The 18786-nt window shown below is 39.5% G+C and overlaps 3 protein-coding genes and 1 pseudogene across 3 annotated transcripts; 3 read left to right on the top strand and 1 right to left on the bottom strand.

The window, feature by feature from the left end:
* Positions 1–639: 639 nt before the first annotated feature.
* LOC145463882 (uncharacterized) lies at positions 640–4650 on the top strand. Its single transcript, XM_081447676.1, has one exon. The coding sequence runs from the start codon at positions 640–642 to the stop codon at positions 4648–4650; it is 4011 nt and encodes a 1336-aa protein (XP_081303802.1).
* On the top strand, positions 4647–6095 carry LOC145463881 (uncharacterized). The gene has a single exon (XM_081447675.1). It carries the CDS (start codon positions 4647–4649, stop codon positions 6093–6095), a length of 1449 nt encoding a protein of 482 aa, XP_081303801.1.
* A 1366-nt stretch (positions 6096–7461) lies between these two features.
* On the top strand, positions 7462–8427 carry LOC145463880 (adenosine receptor A3-like; annotated as a pseudogene).
* Positions 8428–15974: 7547 nt separating this feature from the next.
* On the bottom strand, positions 15975–17434 carry LOC145464138 (histamine H2 receptor-like). The gene has a single exon (XM_081447953.1). The coding sequence runs from the start codon at positions 17007–17009 to the stop codon at positions 15978–15980; it is 1032 nt and encodes a 343-aa protein (XP_081304079.1). The 5' UTR covers positions 17010–17434; the 3' UTR covers positions 15975–15977.
* Between the last annotated feature and the right edge of the window lie 1352 nt (positions 17435–18786).

Here is an 18786-nt window from a genome sequence, read left to right as displayed (position 1 = left end):
GGTTTATCAAATTTTATGGTTAACAACCGCTTTGGACAAACAAATTTCTGAAATTTAAGTTATCACCTTACAACCATTTAGTACATTGATCTGTTTGCAGAAAAGACTGTTTTCATGAAGCATCGAACGGAAGGTAACAAGCGCGCCGTTTCCAAGGCAACAGTGCAACCTTGTAATAATTACAAAATACATAACTGAACAGTTTGAGCCAAAATCAATTTCAAGATTATAAAACAGACTAGACCTGAAGGTTTGTCTCCCCGTATTTCAAATCTCAGCCATGTTCTCCCTTTTGCATCTCATTCAATAAACGAGGCTTAATTAAAGACATTAAGCCTTTGTTGAAAACTGGGACCGAGCTTGTCACGTGACTTACACGATTTGATCCCCCTCGAACACTGAACTGAAAGGGAACGAATGCAAAACTAATGCGAAGTCGTTGTTCTTGAATTGTATTCTGGAGTTTTTTTGTCTTTGAATAGAGTCTTTATCTACGAAAGTGTCGTTTGAATACGTTTTCTACATTTGGTGCCGAGACCCGGGAATTGAAACTGGGATTCTAGCGTTGTGAAGAACGTCTCAAAGGAAGCTGTTGTGAAGTCAAAGCTGCACTAGCTGAAAGCACGTGGGCGACCAATTATGCCGCCGAAATTGAGGAATTTGAAAAAATTTCGCGATGGTCACCGAAAGTTCGTCCAGAAAACTATCGAACAAGCCAAAGGGCTAATCTCTGAAGGCAATTCCATCGAAGTGAAAAGGCTGAAATTTCTTCGAACCGCCCTTGAAACGAAAATGTCGGAGCTTAAATCGCTCGACCGCGAAATTGTGGAGCTGGTGGACGACGTAAAAACCATCGATACCGAAGTCTCTGAGAGCTGTGAGATAATGAGTTCCATTCAGGAGTGTATTGTTGAGTTAGAATCTGTTTTGGAAGCTCAAGAAATGCAGGGTAAGAGTCAGGAATTCCCTTCTGTGGCGCAACTTCCTCCTTCCGAAAGCGCGGGAACTTCTCAAGATCGCGTTTCGAAGGCAAAGTTGCCGAAGCTCGAGCTTAAGAAGTTTCACGGAAATCCCATACACTGGTATCCCTTTTGGGAATCTTTCGAGTCTGCGGTTCATAAGAACCCAAAGTTGTCTTCAGTGGATAAATTCAATTATTTGCAGTCACTTCTTACTGACACCGCGCGTAGTACGATCGCTGGTCTGGCCCTGACGAGTGCAAACTACGAAAAGGCAGTTGGACTGCTTAAACAAAGATTCGGAAATCGACAGATAGTGATCTCCAGCCACATGGAAGTGCTCACTAAACTCCCCAAGGTGGAATCGATAAGCGAAGTAAAGAAACTCCGAAGCTTGTACGACACAGTGGAATCTCATGTTCGTGGATTGGAAAGTATGGAAATCTCATCTGAAATGTATGGTTGCTTCTTGACACCAATCGTTATGCAGAAATTACCGGAGGAATTTCGGATCGCTATCACACGAAATTTGGAATCGGAGACATGGAATCTGAAAGATATTTTGGGTGAATTTCACAAGGAACTGCAACTGAGAGAACAATGTCTTGTCAATAACAAGGATTCCAGGCCTTCACATCAGAGAGGTGAGTCGCCATTTTCTACATCAGCTTTGTACACTGACAGTTCTGAGAATAAACAGTCTCCTCGTGTTTGGTGCTCATTCTGTAATCAAAATCATCAGAGCTCTAAATGTAATGTTGTCACAAATATTGAATCTAGAAGGGAAGTTCTTAAAAGGAAGGGCAAGTGTTTTCTCTGTCTCAAGCAAGGACATTTGGCACGTAACTGTCAAGCACCTATGAAGTGTCTTAAATGTCAAGGTGCTCATCATGTAGCAATTTGTGGTAACCCTGATCCAACCCTGGGTGGGCAAGATCGAGAACATGTGGCCAGTGTCTCTACTAGTATGTATGTGGATCAGTCTAGAGGGTCGGTGTTGTTGCAAACCGCAACCGCTGAAGTTGTGCGTCCGGATAATGACAGTTTTCCACTAAGTGTTCGTCTGGTTTTTGACTCATGCAGTCAGCGATCATACATGACTAAGGACCTTAAAGACAAACTGGGGTTATCAGTAATTGGTAGAGAGTCACTTCTAATCAAAACCTTTGGTGAGTCTGACGCCAGGCTACGAACATGTGAAATTGTTCAAGTGGGTATCAAAACCAGATGCGATGCAATTGTGTACATTCAAGCCTATGTGGTGCCAGTTATATGTGGCCCTCTGACCCAACAACCCACAGAGCTTGCTCAGTCTAGCTACGAACATCTGCATGACCTCAGTTTAGCCGACAGGTGTGGCGGCAGAGATTTGCCCATCAGCATTCTCATTGGTGCTGATTATTATTGGTCATTGGTCGAAGGTACTATTGTGAGAGGTGCACCGTGGGAACCTGTTGCTCTTGCTACAAAGCTAGGATATGTCCTCTCCGGACCCACTATGATTGTGTCTAACCGTGACAATGGTAACACTGTGAATCTTACTGCGACGCATGTACTGAAAGTGGAAGCAAGTGTCGTCGGTCAAGATGAACTTGCCTCTGAACTTGGAAAATTCTGGGACTATGAGTCACTTGGCATTCGAGATAAAGGTTCGTCTCTGTATGACAAATTTGTTAGCGAAGTTGAATTCACTGAAGGAAGATATCAAGTACAGCTACCTTTCAAAGAGGACCATGAGCTGCTTCCAGATAATTTTGCTTTGTGCGAATCAAGGTTGGTCTCACTACTGAAACGTCTGAAATTAAAGCCCGAGATGTTAAAGCACTATGATGATGTCATCCAAGATCAGCAACAACAAGGAATTGTGGAACCTGTGGATCAAGGTGTCAACAATGGTGTGGGAAAAGTACATTACATTCCTCATCATGAAGTGATTCGCGTGGACAAGGACACCACAAAACTTCGTATTGTTTATGATGCCAGTGCACGATCAGGAAAGAACACATCAAGTCTCAATGACTGTTTGTATGCTGGTCCACCACTATCTCCCCTCATCTATGACATCCTCCTGAGGTTCCGGGCTCACAAGACAGCCCTCATAGGAGACATTGAGAAAGCTTTTCTAAATGTTTCAGTTCACCCCAAAGATCGTGACTATCTTCGTTTCCTGTGGGTTGATGATGTCACAAGCAGCCACCCGAACCTACAAGTTTATCGATTTGCAAGAGTTGCATTTGGCGTCTCCGCAAGTCCGTTCCTATTGAATGCAACAATTCGTCATCACTTGACTTCTGCTGACATCCCGAAAGAATTTGCTGAGAGAGTTCTGAAAAGTCTGTATGTGGATGACTTTGTTGGTGGAGATGGTTCTGACAATTCTGTTTTCGAGATGTATGAGAATCTGAAGTCATCCTTCAAGAGCGGAGGCTTCAATATGAGAAAATGGGTCTCCAACTCTGAAGCCCTTCAGGAAAGAATTGAACAATCTGAAAGCCAGTCTTCTCAAGTTACAAGCAAGTCTGTCAAGGAGCACCCTGTTCAAGAGGAAGATCAAACCTTCTCGAGTTCCCTGTTTGAGACGTCAAAGAACCCCAGCACAGCAAAACTGAAAGTACTGGGAGTTGGATGGGATAGACGAAATGATTTGTTACTCTTGGATCTGGCCTCTCCACTAGAAACTAGCAATACTTGTCCAGTTACGAAGAGAGCAATTCTTGGTACAACAAGCAAGTTGTATGATCCCCTGGGACTAATTAGTCCAGTCATCATTCTACTGAAGATCATCTTTCAATCTATTTGCAAGACAAGAGTGGGTTGGGATGACCCCGTGGATTCATTCATCCATGAACAGTGGTTAAAGCTTGTTCAAGATGCTAAGAAGGTGGGGGTGGTGGAAGTGAGGAGACACTACCACCTTGGCTTGTCATCAGGAGATTTACAAAGCATTCAACTCCATGGTTTTGCGGATGCAAGTGAGAAAGCCTATGGAGCAGTTGTGTATTTACGCCTTGAAACAACTACTGGAACTGTCTTCACCCAGCTTTTATCGTCAAAAACCAGAGTTGCTCCGATAAATGGAGAAACCATACCTCGACTGGAGTTACTAGGTGCTCTTGTTCTGGCCCGACTGGTCAATACTGTGTTGACAGCATTTGACGGAGCATTGGAAGTTGATGCTGTGTTCTTCTGGTCAGATTCGCAAATTGTTCTGTGGTGGATTTGGGGTGTAAACAGAGAATTCAAGCAATTCATTCAAAACAGAGTGGTTGAGATCCGTCGACTTACAAAGCCAACTCAGTGGAATTATTGCCCCACAGAATCCAATCCAGCTGACATCTGCTCACGTGGTACGATGACCTCGAAACTGATCACCAACAAATTGTGGTGGAGTGGTCCTGAGTTCCTTAGAAAGGAAAAGCAGTGGTGGCCAAGTCTTGCAATGAACTCTGCTGAAGTCACAAGTGACGATTCAGATCCTTGCCTAGAACTGAAGAAGGGAAGCTGTAACAGCCACACAAAGCAGCATGATGGTACAGTTCTTGCAAACATTGCCTCTGGAGAGGTGACGTCAGAAAAGTCACTAAATCTTGATTGCATCATTCCCTTGGAAAGGTTCAGTAGTCTTCAAAGACTTGTGCGAGTCACTGCATATGTTGTGCGATTTGTTTCTAATCTCAAGCAAAGTAAATGAAGAAGAGGTTAGTGGATGGAGTAATAAGGCATGAAGAGGTGGATTGTGCAAGAGAGCTTTGGATCAAGGAGGTTCAGAAATCTGTATACAACAACAAGAACTTTGACCAGGTCAAGATCTCATTATCACTGTTTACAGATGACAAGGGAATTCTGAGGTGTGGTGGTCGTCTTAAAAATGCCCCGATTCCGTATGATGCTCGTTTTCCAATATTCCTTCCAAGATGTTCACGACTAACTTACCTAGTGATAAATGATTGTCATCTCAAGGTTCTTCACAATGGTGTGAGAGACACTCTCACAGAGCTAAGGTCAAGATTCTGGGTAACAAAAGGAAGGCAGACTGTGAAAACTGCGATAGGAAAATGTTCTGTTTGTAAGAAGTTAGAGGGCAGAAGCTATGCAGTTCCTCCTCCCCCACCTCTTCCTGAATTTCGATTGAGCGATGACTTTGCTTTTACTCGAGTAGGAGTGGACTTCGCTGGGCCCATGTATGTCAAGGATGTATTCTCAAAGAATGGAGATTTGAACAAGGTCTATATAGCTTTGTTCACGTGCGCTGCAACCCGAGCTGTTCATCTGGAACTTGTCCCAAATCTGAGTGCGGAAAGTTTTATCAGAGCCCTTACTCGCTTTAAAGGGAGACGAGGAATTCCTGTCTTGATTGTCAGTGACTATGGGAAAACATTTAAGGATTCAAGAGTGCAGGCATATTGTCAGTGCGACGGTACACAGTGGAGGTTCAATGTCGAAGCGGCTCCTTGGTGGGGTGGTTTCTTTGAACGTCTAGTAAAATCAGTCAAGTTGAGTTTGAAGAAGGTCATACGAAATGCCCGGTTAAACTATGACGAGCTGTCTACTGTCCTTGTAGAAGTGGAAGCAGCCTTGAATTCACGACCCTTGACATATGTCTTCGATGAAATGGAGGAACCATTAACACCTTCACACCTGATTGTGGGCCGCAGAATTTTGTCAGTACCATCAAAGAACTCATCGAACGAAGTTGATCAAACTGAGGGAACACTTACAAGAAGAGCCAAATTCTTACAGCCAACACTGGATCATTTTTGGAACCGATGGAAGTCTGAGTATCTCACACAACTTAGAGAGTACCATCGCTACTCAAAGAGAGCAAATTCTGTCCGTAAAGTGCAAGTGGGAGATATTGTGTGTCTACATGAGAACAAAACCCCGAGACAGCAGTGGCGGCTTGGGAAGATCGAACGATTACTTCCTGGTCGAGATGGTCATGTTCGAAGTGCAGTGGTGAGAGTCAAGTCTGGTAATTCGCCAACCGCGGAATGGAGACGCCCATTGCAGAGGCTCTATCCCCTGGAAGTGAGGTTGGATAATGGAACTGCCAACCCTGTGCCCCGAGTGGCAAATGTTCCTGTTACAGTAGTGAGGGACGAGGATGTCCCAGTTGTCGTCGTGAATTCTGACTAAGATAGATGTATTGAGTTCATTCTGTTATATAGAGTTTATGCTCGTAAGATTGTTTCAACTTTAAATGAACTTTGAACTTTGATTGATGACGTCAATCAACGCGGGGGAGTGTGTTGAAAACTGGGACCGAGCTTGTCACGCGACTTACACGATTTGACCCCCCTCGAACACTGAACTGAAAGGGAACGAATGCAAAACTAATGCGAAGTCGTTGTTCTTGAATTGTATTCTGGAGTTTTTTTGTCTTTGAATAGAGTCTTTATCTACGAAAGTGTCGTTTGAATACGTTTTCTACAGCCTTCAAGTGGTTATTGATTTCGTTCCCAGACCTCCCGCTTTTTCGGTCAGCAGTGACCGAACCCACGATAAAATGTAGAAGAAATGAAGCAATGCTTCTCTTTTCATTGCAGTCAGCTCATAAATTAGATCCGTAAAATGATTTATGCGCACGTGTCGACGGTAAAGTAATTTAAATTTGTAAATTCAAAGAAGACTGCATGTTTCATTGTGTTTGGTGACTATAGATATTTCATGAAATTTGACGGAAACTGCAGCTTTGCCGTCGTTTCTGATAAAGCCAATATAGGTTGTCGGTTGCTTTTCTTTTCAAGTAAATAACTACGTATTTGACACCACAATATAAACTGCATTTGCTCTCTTTAATCACTTTCTCTAAGCAAATTAGAGCAATAGAGCAAACAAATTTCTTCGAAAAAATTTAACAAGTAAAACAAATCATTAAACACGATAAAAGAAAACAAGGAGCGCAAAAAAGAAAAAAAAAAAACACCAAAAAAACAAAACAAACAAACAACGAAAAAAACAGGTATATTTTAAGTCTCCAGAAATGTCCACAGCAGACCGGCAGTCGCTCAATGTAAATGCGATCGGAGAGAAGCCTTTTAGTTGAAATGTCTTAGGCATTAGAATGGTAGGAAAAAAAAAAACAATCACGTTTTTAGACCAAGAGAACAACAACAGTCATTGTAAAAAGTGGATTTGCGTTAGCTGCGAGATAGCGCCTCGTAAATTAAAAGAAGTGTCAGTGTACATAGTCACGATCTGCTCAAATACAAAAAAAGAATTGATTATGTCTCTGTTAAAGTGTAAAAACTTAACAACAGCCAGTATGTTAATCTCCCGTGTTATTATCCGAACCTGATTGAGTTTCACCTTCTCTAATACACTTATAATTTGCATCCATGTCTTCAGTGGATCTGCACGCGACTCATATGTTTTCCAGCGAAAGCTTCACGCCGAAAACGTTTTAAAAATTCTTGGCCGCTCAAGAATCGCCTCAATTGATATTACTGTGAATCTCCCTTTATTTTGAGATTGGTATCCAGTCGTTTTCACTCAGGTAACAATGAACCATTTCATGTTTTACGAAGGGTATCTTCTATAGGTCAATTTCCCTCTCGTCGTGGTCTTTGTCATATTTGGTTTATACACCGTCGTTGGAAACACGTTAGTTTCCACCTTGTATTTTCTTGATCCGTTCAAAACTCTGCGTCGTACATTGTCTTTCTATTACGTGGTGAATCTCGCGTTCGCTGACATTCTTGTTGGAATTGTCGTGGAACCTCTAAATGTGTCAGTTTAGTGGACCAAAAGCGAACCTGCGCTGTTTGCGTCCTACCTATTTGCGGTGTTGTCGTGTGTTAGCTCCATTTTGAACATATCCGCTATGATGTTGGATCGTTACATTGCTGTCAGACAGGCGTTTCGCTACCGTGTATTGGTGACGGTGAAGCGCATCCGTGCATCCGTCGTCTTCTTGTGGCTGTACGCGTTCCATTTTTCGCTGTTAGCGTTCCTGGGCTGGCGCGACGCGCCGTTTCAGATCTACTTGCACGGTTTTGGAGTTTTTGTACCATCTGCCATCATGCTTGCGTCGTATCATGGCTTGATTCAAGTATTAACGAAAAAGAGCGCGAAGCTAAAGCGATTTCTTCCCGTATTTCTAAAGCATCTACACAAGCGAAAAAGATGGTACAAAGAGAGGGTCGAATTTCTAATACAGTCTTTATGATGCTAACGGTGTTTTTCGTTGCCTGGTTTCCATTCGTCGTCGTTTCCATTCTCCGGTAGTAACCCCGTGCTTTATGCCTGGAGAGTTCGCCGATTCAAGCAAGGACTTTTGAAGTTACTGAGGCTTAGAGTGAGCGAAAATTTCAGAATATCGCCAAAACTTTCCAGGGTTAGACCGTCTGTTACAAAACTCTCACAAGCTGCGATGGTAGAATTAGAACCTTTACCGATTCACAACTTGGAAAACGATACTTGTTCGGTTATATTCGGGACTGGGTCAACGAAGCAGAAACATTCGTAAAGACAACGAGTGTTGCTATTGCTGACATGAAAACCGCACTACTTGCCAACAATCTTGTTTTTATAAGACAGTTTCTTTGAATACACCACAAAATTCATTGATACACTACAGTTGAACCCATTTATTTCGAACATTTAAGAGAAACTATAGTTCGAGATGTTGGGACTCGTGATAGCCGATAATAGTTAAGGAATGAAAAAGTATATTCAAGAGAAAACGAGCTGGATTCGAGAGATGTAGAGAAGAATTTGGGATAATCGACTTCTAAGACCCCATCCACACTACGCCGGAGGAATTTTGAAAACGCAATAATCACGGGTCATTTTGGATTTGTGTTTTGAGGAAATCTCGGTCAGGAAATCACATGATTATTGTGACGTCGGCGTTTTAGAAAAGCTCCGTTTTCAAAATGTTTTTGCCTTTCACACGAAAACGAAAAGTGGTAGCTCTCAGATTCCTCTGTTTTCGTGACGAATTAGTGTGGACAGTAGGCTTAACTGTAGAAATAAAGATCCGTTTTCAAATTTCTGCGGCGTAATGTGGACGATGCCTAGATGGCCAGGTTCTACTGTACTAATTCCAAGAGCATTAATAGTGTGCATGGCCATTGAAAAGGCTTATTTCCTAGCTGTATATCAAAGAAATAACGATCCTTTCTCCTGTTGTCGAGTACAAGTGAGAGAAAGCTGGGCTGGAAGAACAGAAAAAAAAATTTTTAGAATCTACCTAGTGGAAAAATAAATTGACAATCTGCTAGACTAATGGGTCGTCTTTAAAAAGTTCTCAAACTCATTAATAATTCATCAAGTTAAACAAAGGAAGTCATGACCGTGACGGTGTTCGGATATATGATCTTAGTTAGCATAGATTTTTACGTTTGTAATTCTCCATTTCCTCCTTAGTTTTAGTTCCGATTGAGAAGATATATCAAACACTCAAGACAGTGTTTGACCACATTTCCAAACACCTCGAAGTTCGTCAAAAATACTCCGCTACGCGTCGTATTTTCAACTCTCTTCTCGGTGTTTGGAAATGTGGTCAAACACGGCGTTTCGTGTTTGACATACTACTTGAACAATTATAGAAAACTGTATTGTTCAGAACTTACCTTCAGTTATCAAAATTTAGTAAATACAATTTAAATTAAATAAATAGTGTTTTTCACGTGTTCTGATCGGCTGAGTGGGAGGTGTTTAGCAAAGTGCTATTGAGCTCCACTACGGTGATTAACGATCAATGCGCAACGCGGGTAGACTAATTTTTGTTCAATGACTTTAAAATTATACCACTTTTTCTGTCAATCGTACTTCCCTGTGATTCCATGTTGTTTGAATAAATCGAGCCTTGAATTAAATAAAAGCAATATTTATCAGTCGGACCTCTTGTGGAAGTTACATAATGTTTTTAGCTATCGGCAGGTTTTTAAGCTTAGATAAGTCTCGTTTTCGCGCTTACCTGCATATTTTGCCACCATATTATTGCATCTCATATCGACCAAACGCGAGTGAAATAATTGCTTTATTAAAAACGCCCCCAAACTATAGAAAACTAAAATAAAGTAAAAAAAAATAGTGAAACGCTACAAAACAATAATCGTTGGATATTGTCCAACGACCACGTATGCTTTCCATATTTGCAGAGCATGGTATAATGGCTCATATACCATGATGGGTAGTAGGTCGGTCCAATTGTGCTCGTAAAATGTTGAAAAGGTTCTTACTGGAATGCTAAAAAGTTGCTAAAATAGTGCCAAAAATCCGTTTTGACAAAAAAGAACAAACCAAAAAAATCCAAAAGTTGCCAGCTAAATTTCTTGAAATTTTTATATATATGTTAATTAAAAGTTTTATTGTTCGTTCTTCACAATAATTGCTAACATTGGTCAAGAAAAATAGTTTGGAACTTAGCTTAAAAGAATTACTCGCAAATATGTGCGAAATTTAAGGATACTCTTAAGTCTAACGCAGAACGATATCAGGGAATTTCAAAGGTTGATAAACATTTAAGAAATTCGCATAAATTGAAGTTTTCTGTGAAATCGTTGGCTTTTTCGTGCTTGATATGTGCTCTAAACCTATATTTTGCTCAAAAGTTGCTCTGAAAAGCAAAACTTGCTCGAGGTGGCAAGAAACGCAAAAGTTGCTGCAAACAAATTAACGCAACAGTTGCCCAAACGTTGCCGAGTAGAATCGGGACAGGCCTAATGGTTAGTCCAATGAAAACTCTTGAATTGTATTATCCAATGAACTAGTTTTTAATAATAATGCATACCCTGATCAAAAGGGTTTGATAATTGTATTATTTAACAAGCACCTAACCAGTTAAGCTTCATATATATACTTATTTCGAGTGTCCTGTTACATATTTTCTGTGAAAAACATCACATATACATATAAACATTTTATTGATTTGTGGTATAAATAAACTACTGTTGTTTTTGCTGTTTTGATCAATAAATAGTCAGAAATTTTAATTTGTTATATTTGCGATCAGGAGCTTTACTCGACTTACATTTAAAACGTATATCCAGACGAGTAAATTAAGAGTAATTACATATAAGGCTCAAAAGGCATTTAAATGAGCCAAATTTTCTCGGGAAATCTAAACGTTTCGGGCTTAGCCCTTCTTCAGTAGGTGGAAATTAAGAGCAGTTTGATGTTTTGTTTTTTTGCAAGAAAAACTGCCGCCGCCAGTGTGTTCTTCGAAACTGAATAAAGCTCTTGGTTTGTTTGAACAATTCTTTATTGCTCCGACATTTTATTAATCAACTCATATAGTATGCTTTTTAATATGCCGGAGAGCTTCTTTTTTATATATGGACGCCATTTAGTAAACATTTTTAATTTCATTTGTTTTCCTTTGTGTATCGTTGTTTTGAATTAAAAAGACGGATGGCGGTGTGAGAGCAATTTTAATTATTAATACCTTGGCTTTGGACCATTCAGAATTTCTAATAGATATTATGGGTCTTCTGTAATTTTTTTGTTCCAATAATTGTGTGTCTGAGAGATGGGACAAATTTCACTTCTTTGCACCTAAAATGTACAGAGTTACAATCCATGCTTTTTCTTTTTTTTTTTAAGTATGTGATAATTTCAACAGTTGTTAAAAAAATAAAAAAAACTATTCATTTTTTTAAACATTTTTATTATTATCACAATATCACTTACATCACTTTCATCACTTTCACTTTTACAAAACTTAAGGCTACAAAAATTACATTACAGGAATTAAGATTACAACTAACACTTAATACATAATATATCCAGGCTTGCTTTGACGCAAATCGTATATTAGATTATAACCATTTACAGTAAGGAGGGGAGAGGCTTCCATAGTGAGAGAAATTTTGCCTTTTGGCCTTTAGAATATAAAATCGATCTTTGCACAATTAACTTGTCTTGTTATACCTGGCACGAAATTGGGGTTTAAATTCGATCCTTTGTAGGAAGATGTGTCTCCTGCCAAGAAGGATGTAATAATTAAAGATATGCATTTCAGGATCTTCGGGATTATAGCCATACATTATACTCAAGTAATCAATTAGTAAACACTCACCACTGTGAATGTTTCAGGATTTAATAGCTTGTTTGGCTTTGATGGAAGAAAAAAATTAAGTGCTACAGAAAAAGAAGATGAAGAACGCGGTATATATAGTAACGAAAATTCCACCGTAAATTTGTGTAATGCGATAATTCTGAAGAAATTTTTTATGGTATTCTTTAATACAAAACACGAAACTTCGATCAATGCCTTCTTTTAGATTTTTAATTGTTGACGAGCTTTATTTAAAAAATTCATTAAAAGCTTGTGAACGAAATACGCGCAAATATTCATTTGTTTGAAGGTTTGCTATCGATTTGTGATAAGATACGAGATTTGCAAAGAACAGAGAGGAATTGAGAACATCTAAGCGAAGCCTGATACACACACAGAAGAAAAAGCGGGAGAATTCAAAAGTACTACTGCTCGGGTCACAGGCACAAACTCTTCAATCTTCAATTTTAAATTGCTTCTGTCGATTGCTTGGCTTTATTGGCTCCATAATGTTGGAAGAACAGTTACATATCTTGTACTCTTTCGCATTGCTCAGTTAAATAGCAACAAAGCTGAACAAGAAATAATGAAATTATTTGAGCTCTGACAAAATCCCGGCATTCAAGATAAAAAGAAACTCCAACTTCCTTTACTTCTACTCTGAGACTTAATTCAAACAAATCGCCCTTCAGCCTAGTTCCCAGGCCTTTTTTCATTACTCGGGTGCAGGCATGCACGTCAACAACTGGGAACAGATTGCATCTCATTTCAACATGATCTCGCGACCTTGTTCCCAGGTTCTTCTCCTTCACGTCCACTGGAGCAAGGGAGAGGACTCTGGCGACGAGGCTGCAAATTTTGCGCCAAATGGAGTGTGTGGGAAGGAAGGAAAATGCCTTTCAGGTCTTCCCACAGAGCCACCTGTTCCTACTCGGCAGAGGGGGCTGGGCACACGGAAAAGAGCCCGCTGTGCCTTTTGTTTGTTAGCTGTGGGTACAAACGCGCATGAGAAGAAGAAATGGTTACCTACTCTATTGACAAAAGAAGTATTGGTGATCGTTTTCGGCTTATTTGAACATATCGCCAAAATAGACCCATGCCTTCTTGATTCGCCCAGTTCCGTCTGAGAGAAAGTCCACAAGATAGAGGTTTACCGGCAGTCATTACGTAATACGTCATTATTTTGTTACGTAATCGGCAATTTTCATATGAAAACTCTGTGTAGCTTTAACGACGGCTTGGCTCAATCCCGTTTAATTTGCGCTACGATACTATGGGGAATGTAAAAGCGAAATGAATTTTAAGAGGCCTTTTAACTAGAGTGGTTTTGATCAAAACACAAGGATATAAAAACGCCGAGCCTTGAGGGGGTGGGGACTTTTGAATTATCAACATGTACTTGAATCCTTCGGTAAAAACATGTTTATTAGAAAACGAGTATTTTTCTCCTTCCGCAATAAAGACGTATTTAAAGAGGTTTGTTTTGATTTTCTTTTTCTGATTACACCGCACAACTGACCAAACAGGTCCGCCTACATCTTTCTTCACTCGGGGAATCCATTCTGAGAACGATTTGCTCGCTTTGTTTTGCAGACCAAAAATATTGGACGTTTTGTAGTTGGAGAGGGTATATATAACCATCATTCCACGAGTATGAGTCCAACGCACCATAAAACCCATGTAGTAACTTGCTGCTACATGGTTGATTCTGTAACACCCTTAAGAAACGAAAAACTTAAAAATAATATAAACCCTCCAAACTGATCCTTGCGGCAAGGAGAAGAGATTAAGATAGAACCTGATGAGATAAAGAAACCATTTCTTGTCTCATTTCTGGGTAAATATCTTTTTCTTGAGGTTAAGATCAGTTTTCCGTTTTATTTTTTTGATTATCAAAAGATATTTACTGATCTAGGTCTGCAACTGATCCGGCTCTGCAGATTTGTTTCTCGCCGTGGTTTTTCCTTTTATTACATGTTTTTTGTCATTAATTACTCAGTCGGGAGTGATCAGCTTCTTATCTCTCCTTACAACGTCAAACAGAAACAGAAAATCAAAAAGGAAGTCATCTTGATGTACTACCAGATTCTCAGAATCAGCTTTGAAAGGAATGTATGGCAGTTAATAAGGAGAGTTGAAGTGTTCATTAACGGTCAGAAACTGATATTGTCGAAAAAGAACAGAGAAGCAAGCGAATTGTGCAAACAATTGAAGCTTTGCACTCTGTTGTTACGCGCATGTTCGATACCGAACGTGTGATGTATCTTCTTGTGTGATCAAAGAGCTTTATGCAGCGTCATGTAATTTCTCTGTCCGAGTTTTTTCAAATCCAAATCCAAAATGACCGGTATTTGTTGCGTTTTTAAATTCCTCTGGCGTCGTGTGGACGGAAAACATTTGATGCGTTTTCAGAGTGAAAACGTCGTTTTCAAATTCCTACAGCGTGGTGTGGGCTGGTGATACTTTTCGAGAATGCTAGTGAAACGCTTAGTGTTAACTGACAACTCAGCCTTGGCGCCCACTGAGGGTCACTGAGGAAGCCATATTTGTTATGGATGACGTCATCCATCTGTTTACCCAGTAGTAATGTTGCTCGGACTCTGCACAAAGTCAAAGTACGAAAGTGGAGTTGAAATAACTCAGGACACCTTGTAAGAAATTTTACATGGCATATGGCGTAGTGATATTTAGCAGATGAACTTTCCAAACTCGCCGAAGAACAAGAAGAATTAATTATGTTGACTGAAATAAACTTAGCTAGGGGAGTTCTTTCCTCTTCTGTCACCGTATTTTCCGCTGTTAAGCTGGTCACGTTGTCAAGTATTGTCTTGTCTTCCGTACATAATCTTAAGCGTGGGAAAACTGAATCTTATCAGCGGGAAATAAAAATCAGTGTTTGAATCGCCATAGAGCGATAATCATTTATTTCATGGTTAGCAACGACATGAGAGTTATCGACACCTTGAATATCAGCCGTTTGACAAGTCGCAACACTTCGATTCTGGCATCGTTTGCGAAAGCAAACGTAAAACTAATTAAAGTGTCAGACCTGAAATTGTGAAAAGTAGCTTACAAAACGCGAGTCTTTAAATTATGACCGGCACATTGTATTGGCTTTTTGTAATGGGATTTTATTACTTTTTTGTCATGCATGGAAATGCCCTCTTGAGTTCTGTATTGTATGTTTATGTTAAAAAAAAAAAAAAATTGTGAATTACTCTGTGAAACATCCCAGGTGTACTAAAATTAACCACCGCTTTAACAACAGCATGTCAATTTCTTTCTTGCAAGTTTAGTTTTATTACTAGAAATTTAGCGCAGGAAGTTCATTACAGAGGGAATTTCATCCTCAGGCTTGAAAATATATTCAGAGTGAAATAATTTGGCTGACAATCAGAGAGCTAGACATTTACTCCAAATTCTTAATTTCTCTTCTCAAACATGTTGATCTTCATTAGCATGATCAATTTTCTTCTCCTGAAAAGGGCTCGTATTAAATATAATTGGCTTCATATTCCATTTTTTTTAGCTAGCCATTCTTTGGGACCTGTCTCGGTAAAATAAGAAATCGCGCCGAAAACATCGATGTTCAACTGAATTCTAAAAAGAAAAATATTCTCGTAAATATTATTGAGAAATAACTTACTTGTTTATCGGTGAATATTTGATTTTGATTTTCTTAGCCTTGCGTAGAGTCCATATCCTTCCAAAAATCAAAGAAAAATATCCGCTTTGGAACTGAACTTCTAATTGTTGACCGAGAGTTGACGATTATGTGTTACGGAATAAATATCCTTAATGTCTTTTACTGCATGAATCCCCAATAACTGAAGAGATTTTCACCTGAAACAAACCCAACCGTTCAGTTGTTTGTTCAGAGTTTTGTCATAAAGTTCAATTCTTGTAAAATCTGACACGAAAACAACAAACAAATACAATTTAGTGTTTTATTTTAATGCCGTTCAGAGACCTACATTGTCGAAAGAACTGGAAGCAGTTAATGTACATTGAATTCAGAATAAACTAATGGTTTCTTTTTGTATTTCACTGCGGCTTTCTTTGTCAGCAAGACCATACATACCGTTGTTTCCTACATAACTTTGTGAGTCGATAACAGCTGTGTTACTGTCTTTTGCTAAAGGAGCGACTTGGACAAGTCTTGACGGAGATTTTAAACCTCGTTGGAATAAAAGCATTAACCCATTCCTGAAATTCGGGACTCGCCAAGCATATAAACCAGGATTAATTCCCGACGAGAAAAACCCCACTGTCAACGTTATGTCTCGCGCCAAAAGAAGCTTTTCAGATCGACAATTCTGGCAAAATACGAGGACAAAATCGACGACTACAAACGGACCCCAAGCAACGAGGAAAACCATCAACATAATAAAAACTGTCATAGAAACTCTACGTTCGCGAGACACCATCTTTTTGACATGTGTTGCTTCTTTTCTATCGGTGGATATTTTCAAGTTGGAGATTTTGTCTTTTAACGTCCGCAGCAATCCGTAGTAGGATAAGAGCATCAGTGTAGCTGGGAGTAATACGCCCAAACCATAGAGGTACACTTGAAAACTGGCGCTTCGCCATCCCACGAGAGGCAGTACAGAGAAGTGAATAGAGAACAGCCAAATAATTAACAGCGCCACGCGAACGCGGATCGGCGAAACCAGGGAACGGTATTTAAACGGTCGTACCACGGCGAGAAAACGATCGATCATCAAAGCCGAGATGTTCACAATGGAGCAAACGCAAGATAGAACGGCAAAAATATAATAACTGAAGAGGACGTCTCGGTTCTTCGTCCAGTAACTAGCTGCGTTTATAGGCTCTACTGTGATTCCAACTAAAATATCCGCAATGGCCAAGTTGATGACAAAATACGAGTTAGATACTCGGCGCAATTTTTTTCCCGGATCCAAAATGTACACCACGCACACTAAGACATTGCCAACGACCGTGTAAATTCCAAAAATGACAAACACGATCGCCAAAGCGGCATTGGGCGTCAGGAGATATCCATCATAAAATATATAAAGTTTCATGTTGCCAGAGTTTGAATCCGATGTATGGTTGATGCTGGCTAACCTCCGCAGTTTTCCTACGTCGCTACACAACCCCGGGTGAAAATACGTCTTATTTGATATTTTCCTGTATATAGGTCTATAAGCGTCTCACAGCATGGGGACTATATCGTACTTTTGTGCGCGGCACGATAGCATCTTAAAGGGAAGTCAAGTCTCTTAGCAAATGTGATCATCTTGGCGATGTGCAGGTCATTTATATAAGCTTCTCATTCTGTGAAAAACAATTAAGTCGTATTTTAGCGAGTCATTACTTGTGCGTATTTAGACAGGTGTTATCCACGAGCTGAGTTTCAAGTCACTTTCCGCCTCTCTACCGAGAGAGGTGAAAATATAAACATCCGAATCCATGAATCTAAATCCGAAATCGTCGAACTGATAGCAGTGACGCGTTCATCGTTTGGTTCGAAATGTTTGATCTACGCGATAACAGCGATTTTACATTACGATTAAACGATTTCAGTTTTTCTCCTGAAAAAAAAAAGGGCTACTTCTTTAGAATAAAACTCATCATGTTTACATCTGAATATATTAAAAATATCGCTAGCTCTTTCGTTTGTTATTTTGAATGACGCATCTACGGAAATAAGCTTGGAACACCGCACCGTTTCGAGGTAGTGCGCTGTCAAAATCTTTTATGAGGCTGCGACGGAGATGTTGAATTTGTATTTACTTTGCGTCTGGGGAGGAACAAGAGAGCCTCATATCGATTATTTAAATGACATTCTTTTGAAAGATGATTTCTGTGTTTGGATTATCACTGGGGAAACAAACAAACACACATAGCAACGAAAACTTAAACTACTTTCCCCGATCATGCGGCATAAATGCTTGTAATATGCTAATAACAACATGATCAGTTTTTTTAGAAGTCGCTCTCAATTTTACCAGCCCGATGAACTATAAGGCTTTTGTTAAATTGTGAAACTCTTAGAATTTTGGCGCGACTTTTACAAAGGTTAGTTGCTTTGTTCACAGGTCGAGTTTTGTGGAAACACTAGTAATTAAATAATGAGAGAAAATGGATTTAAAAGCGCGAAACGGTGTGAGGCGGATATTAGTGTTTTCATTGGGAGAAAAAAAGCAAAATGTAATTATAATAGACTAGTCACTGAAGAACACTGCACCTGTTTTCATAATAGAGTATATTTATTTTTCTGAGCAAATTGAGAAAACAGCGAGAAACAGGCGAATTCGTGCAGTTAGTAAGCATGGAAAAGGATTAAAATTCTTATTTGCACAGTCGAATTTAACGGGCGAAAATTCGTGATTACACTGCGCTGACAGTATTAAAACTAATTTATAGCTCTGTCTTTATTATTTGCTGTAAAAACAGAGAAAATGACGCCCAAAGGTTTGCTAATGAGATCTTTCAAACACTGTTTTAAAATTAATCAACATGAAACAGTATAGTTTATCATTTTGTACATACAGAATTAAAAATTACAGAATTAAAAAAGGAGTTGTTGTTAAGCTATAATCAGTGTTCAAGTTTGTTTATGAAGGAATAAAAAAAGGCTGCATTTCTTTTTTTGAAAACTGTTCAGCTCAACGGGGATCTTGCGTCCTTCAGTGGCGGTTTAATATAACTTTATTCCCAAAACTTCGAAATATGGAAAAATGCTTGTATTCCCACCGGGCAATTAGAACTCACCAAGTGCCTTTTCATTTCAGTGATTTCGGAATGGTTCCGGCCCTTTATTATTTTTTTCTATTAATAATTTTTTAGCTGTATCTA

This window comes from Orbicella franksi, chromosome 12 (assembly GCF_964199315.1).
Source record: "Orbicella franksi chromosome 12, jaOrbFran1.1, whole genome shotgun sequence".
NCBI lineage: Eukaryota > Metazoa > Cnidaria > Anthozoa > Scleractinia > Merulinidae > Orbicella > Orbicella franksi.
This window is presented reverse-complemented; position numbering and strand designations above follow the sequence as displayed.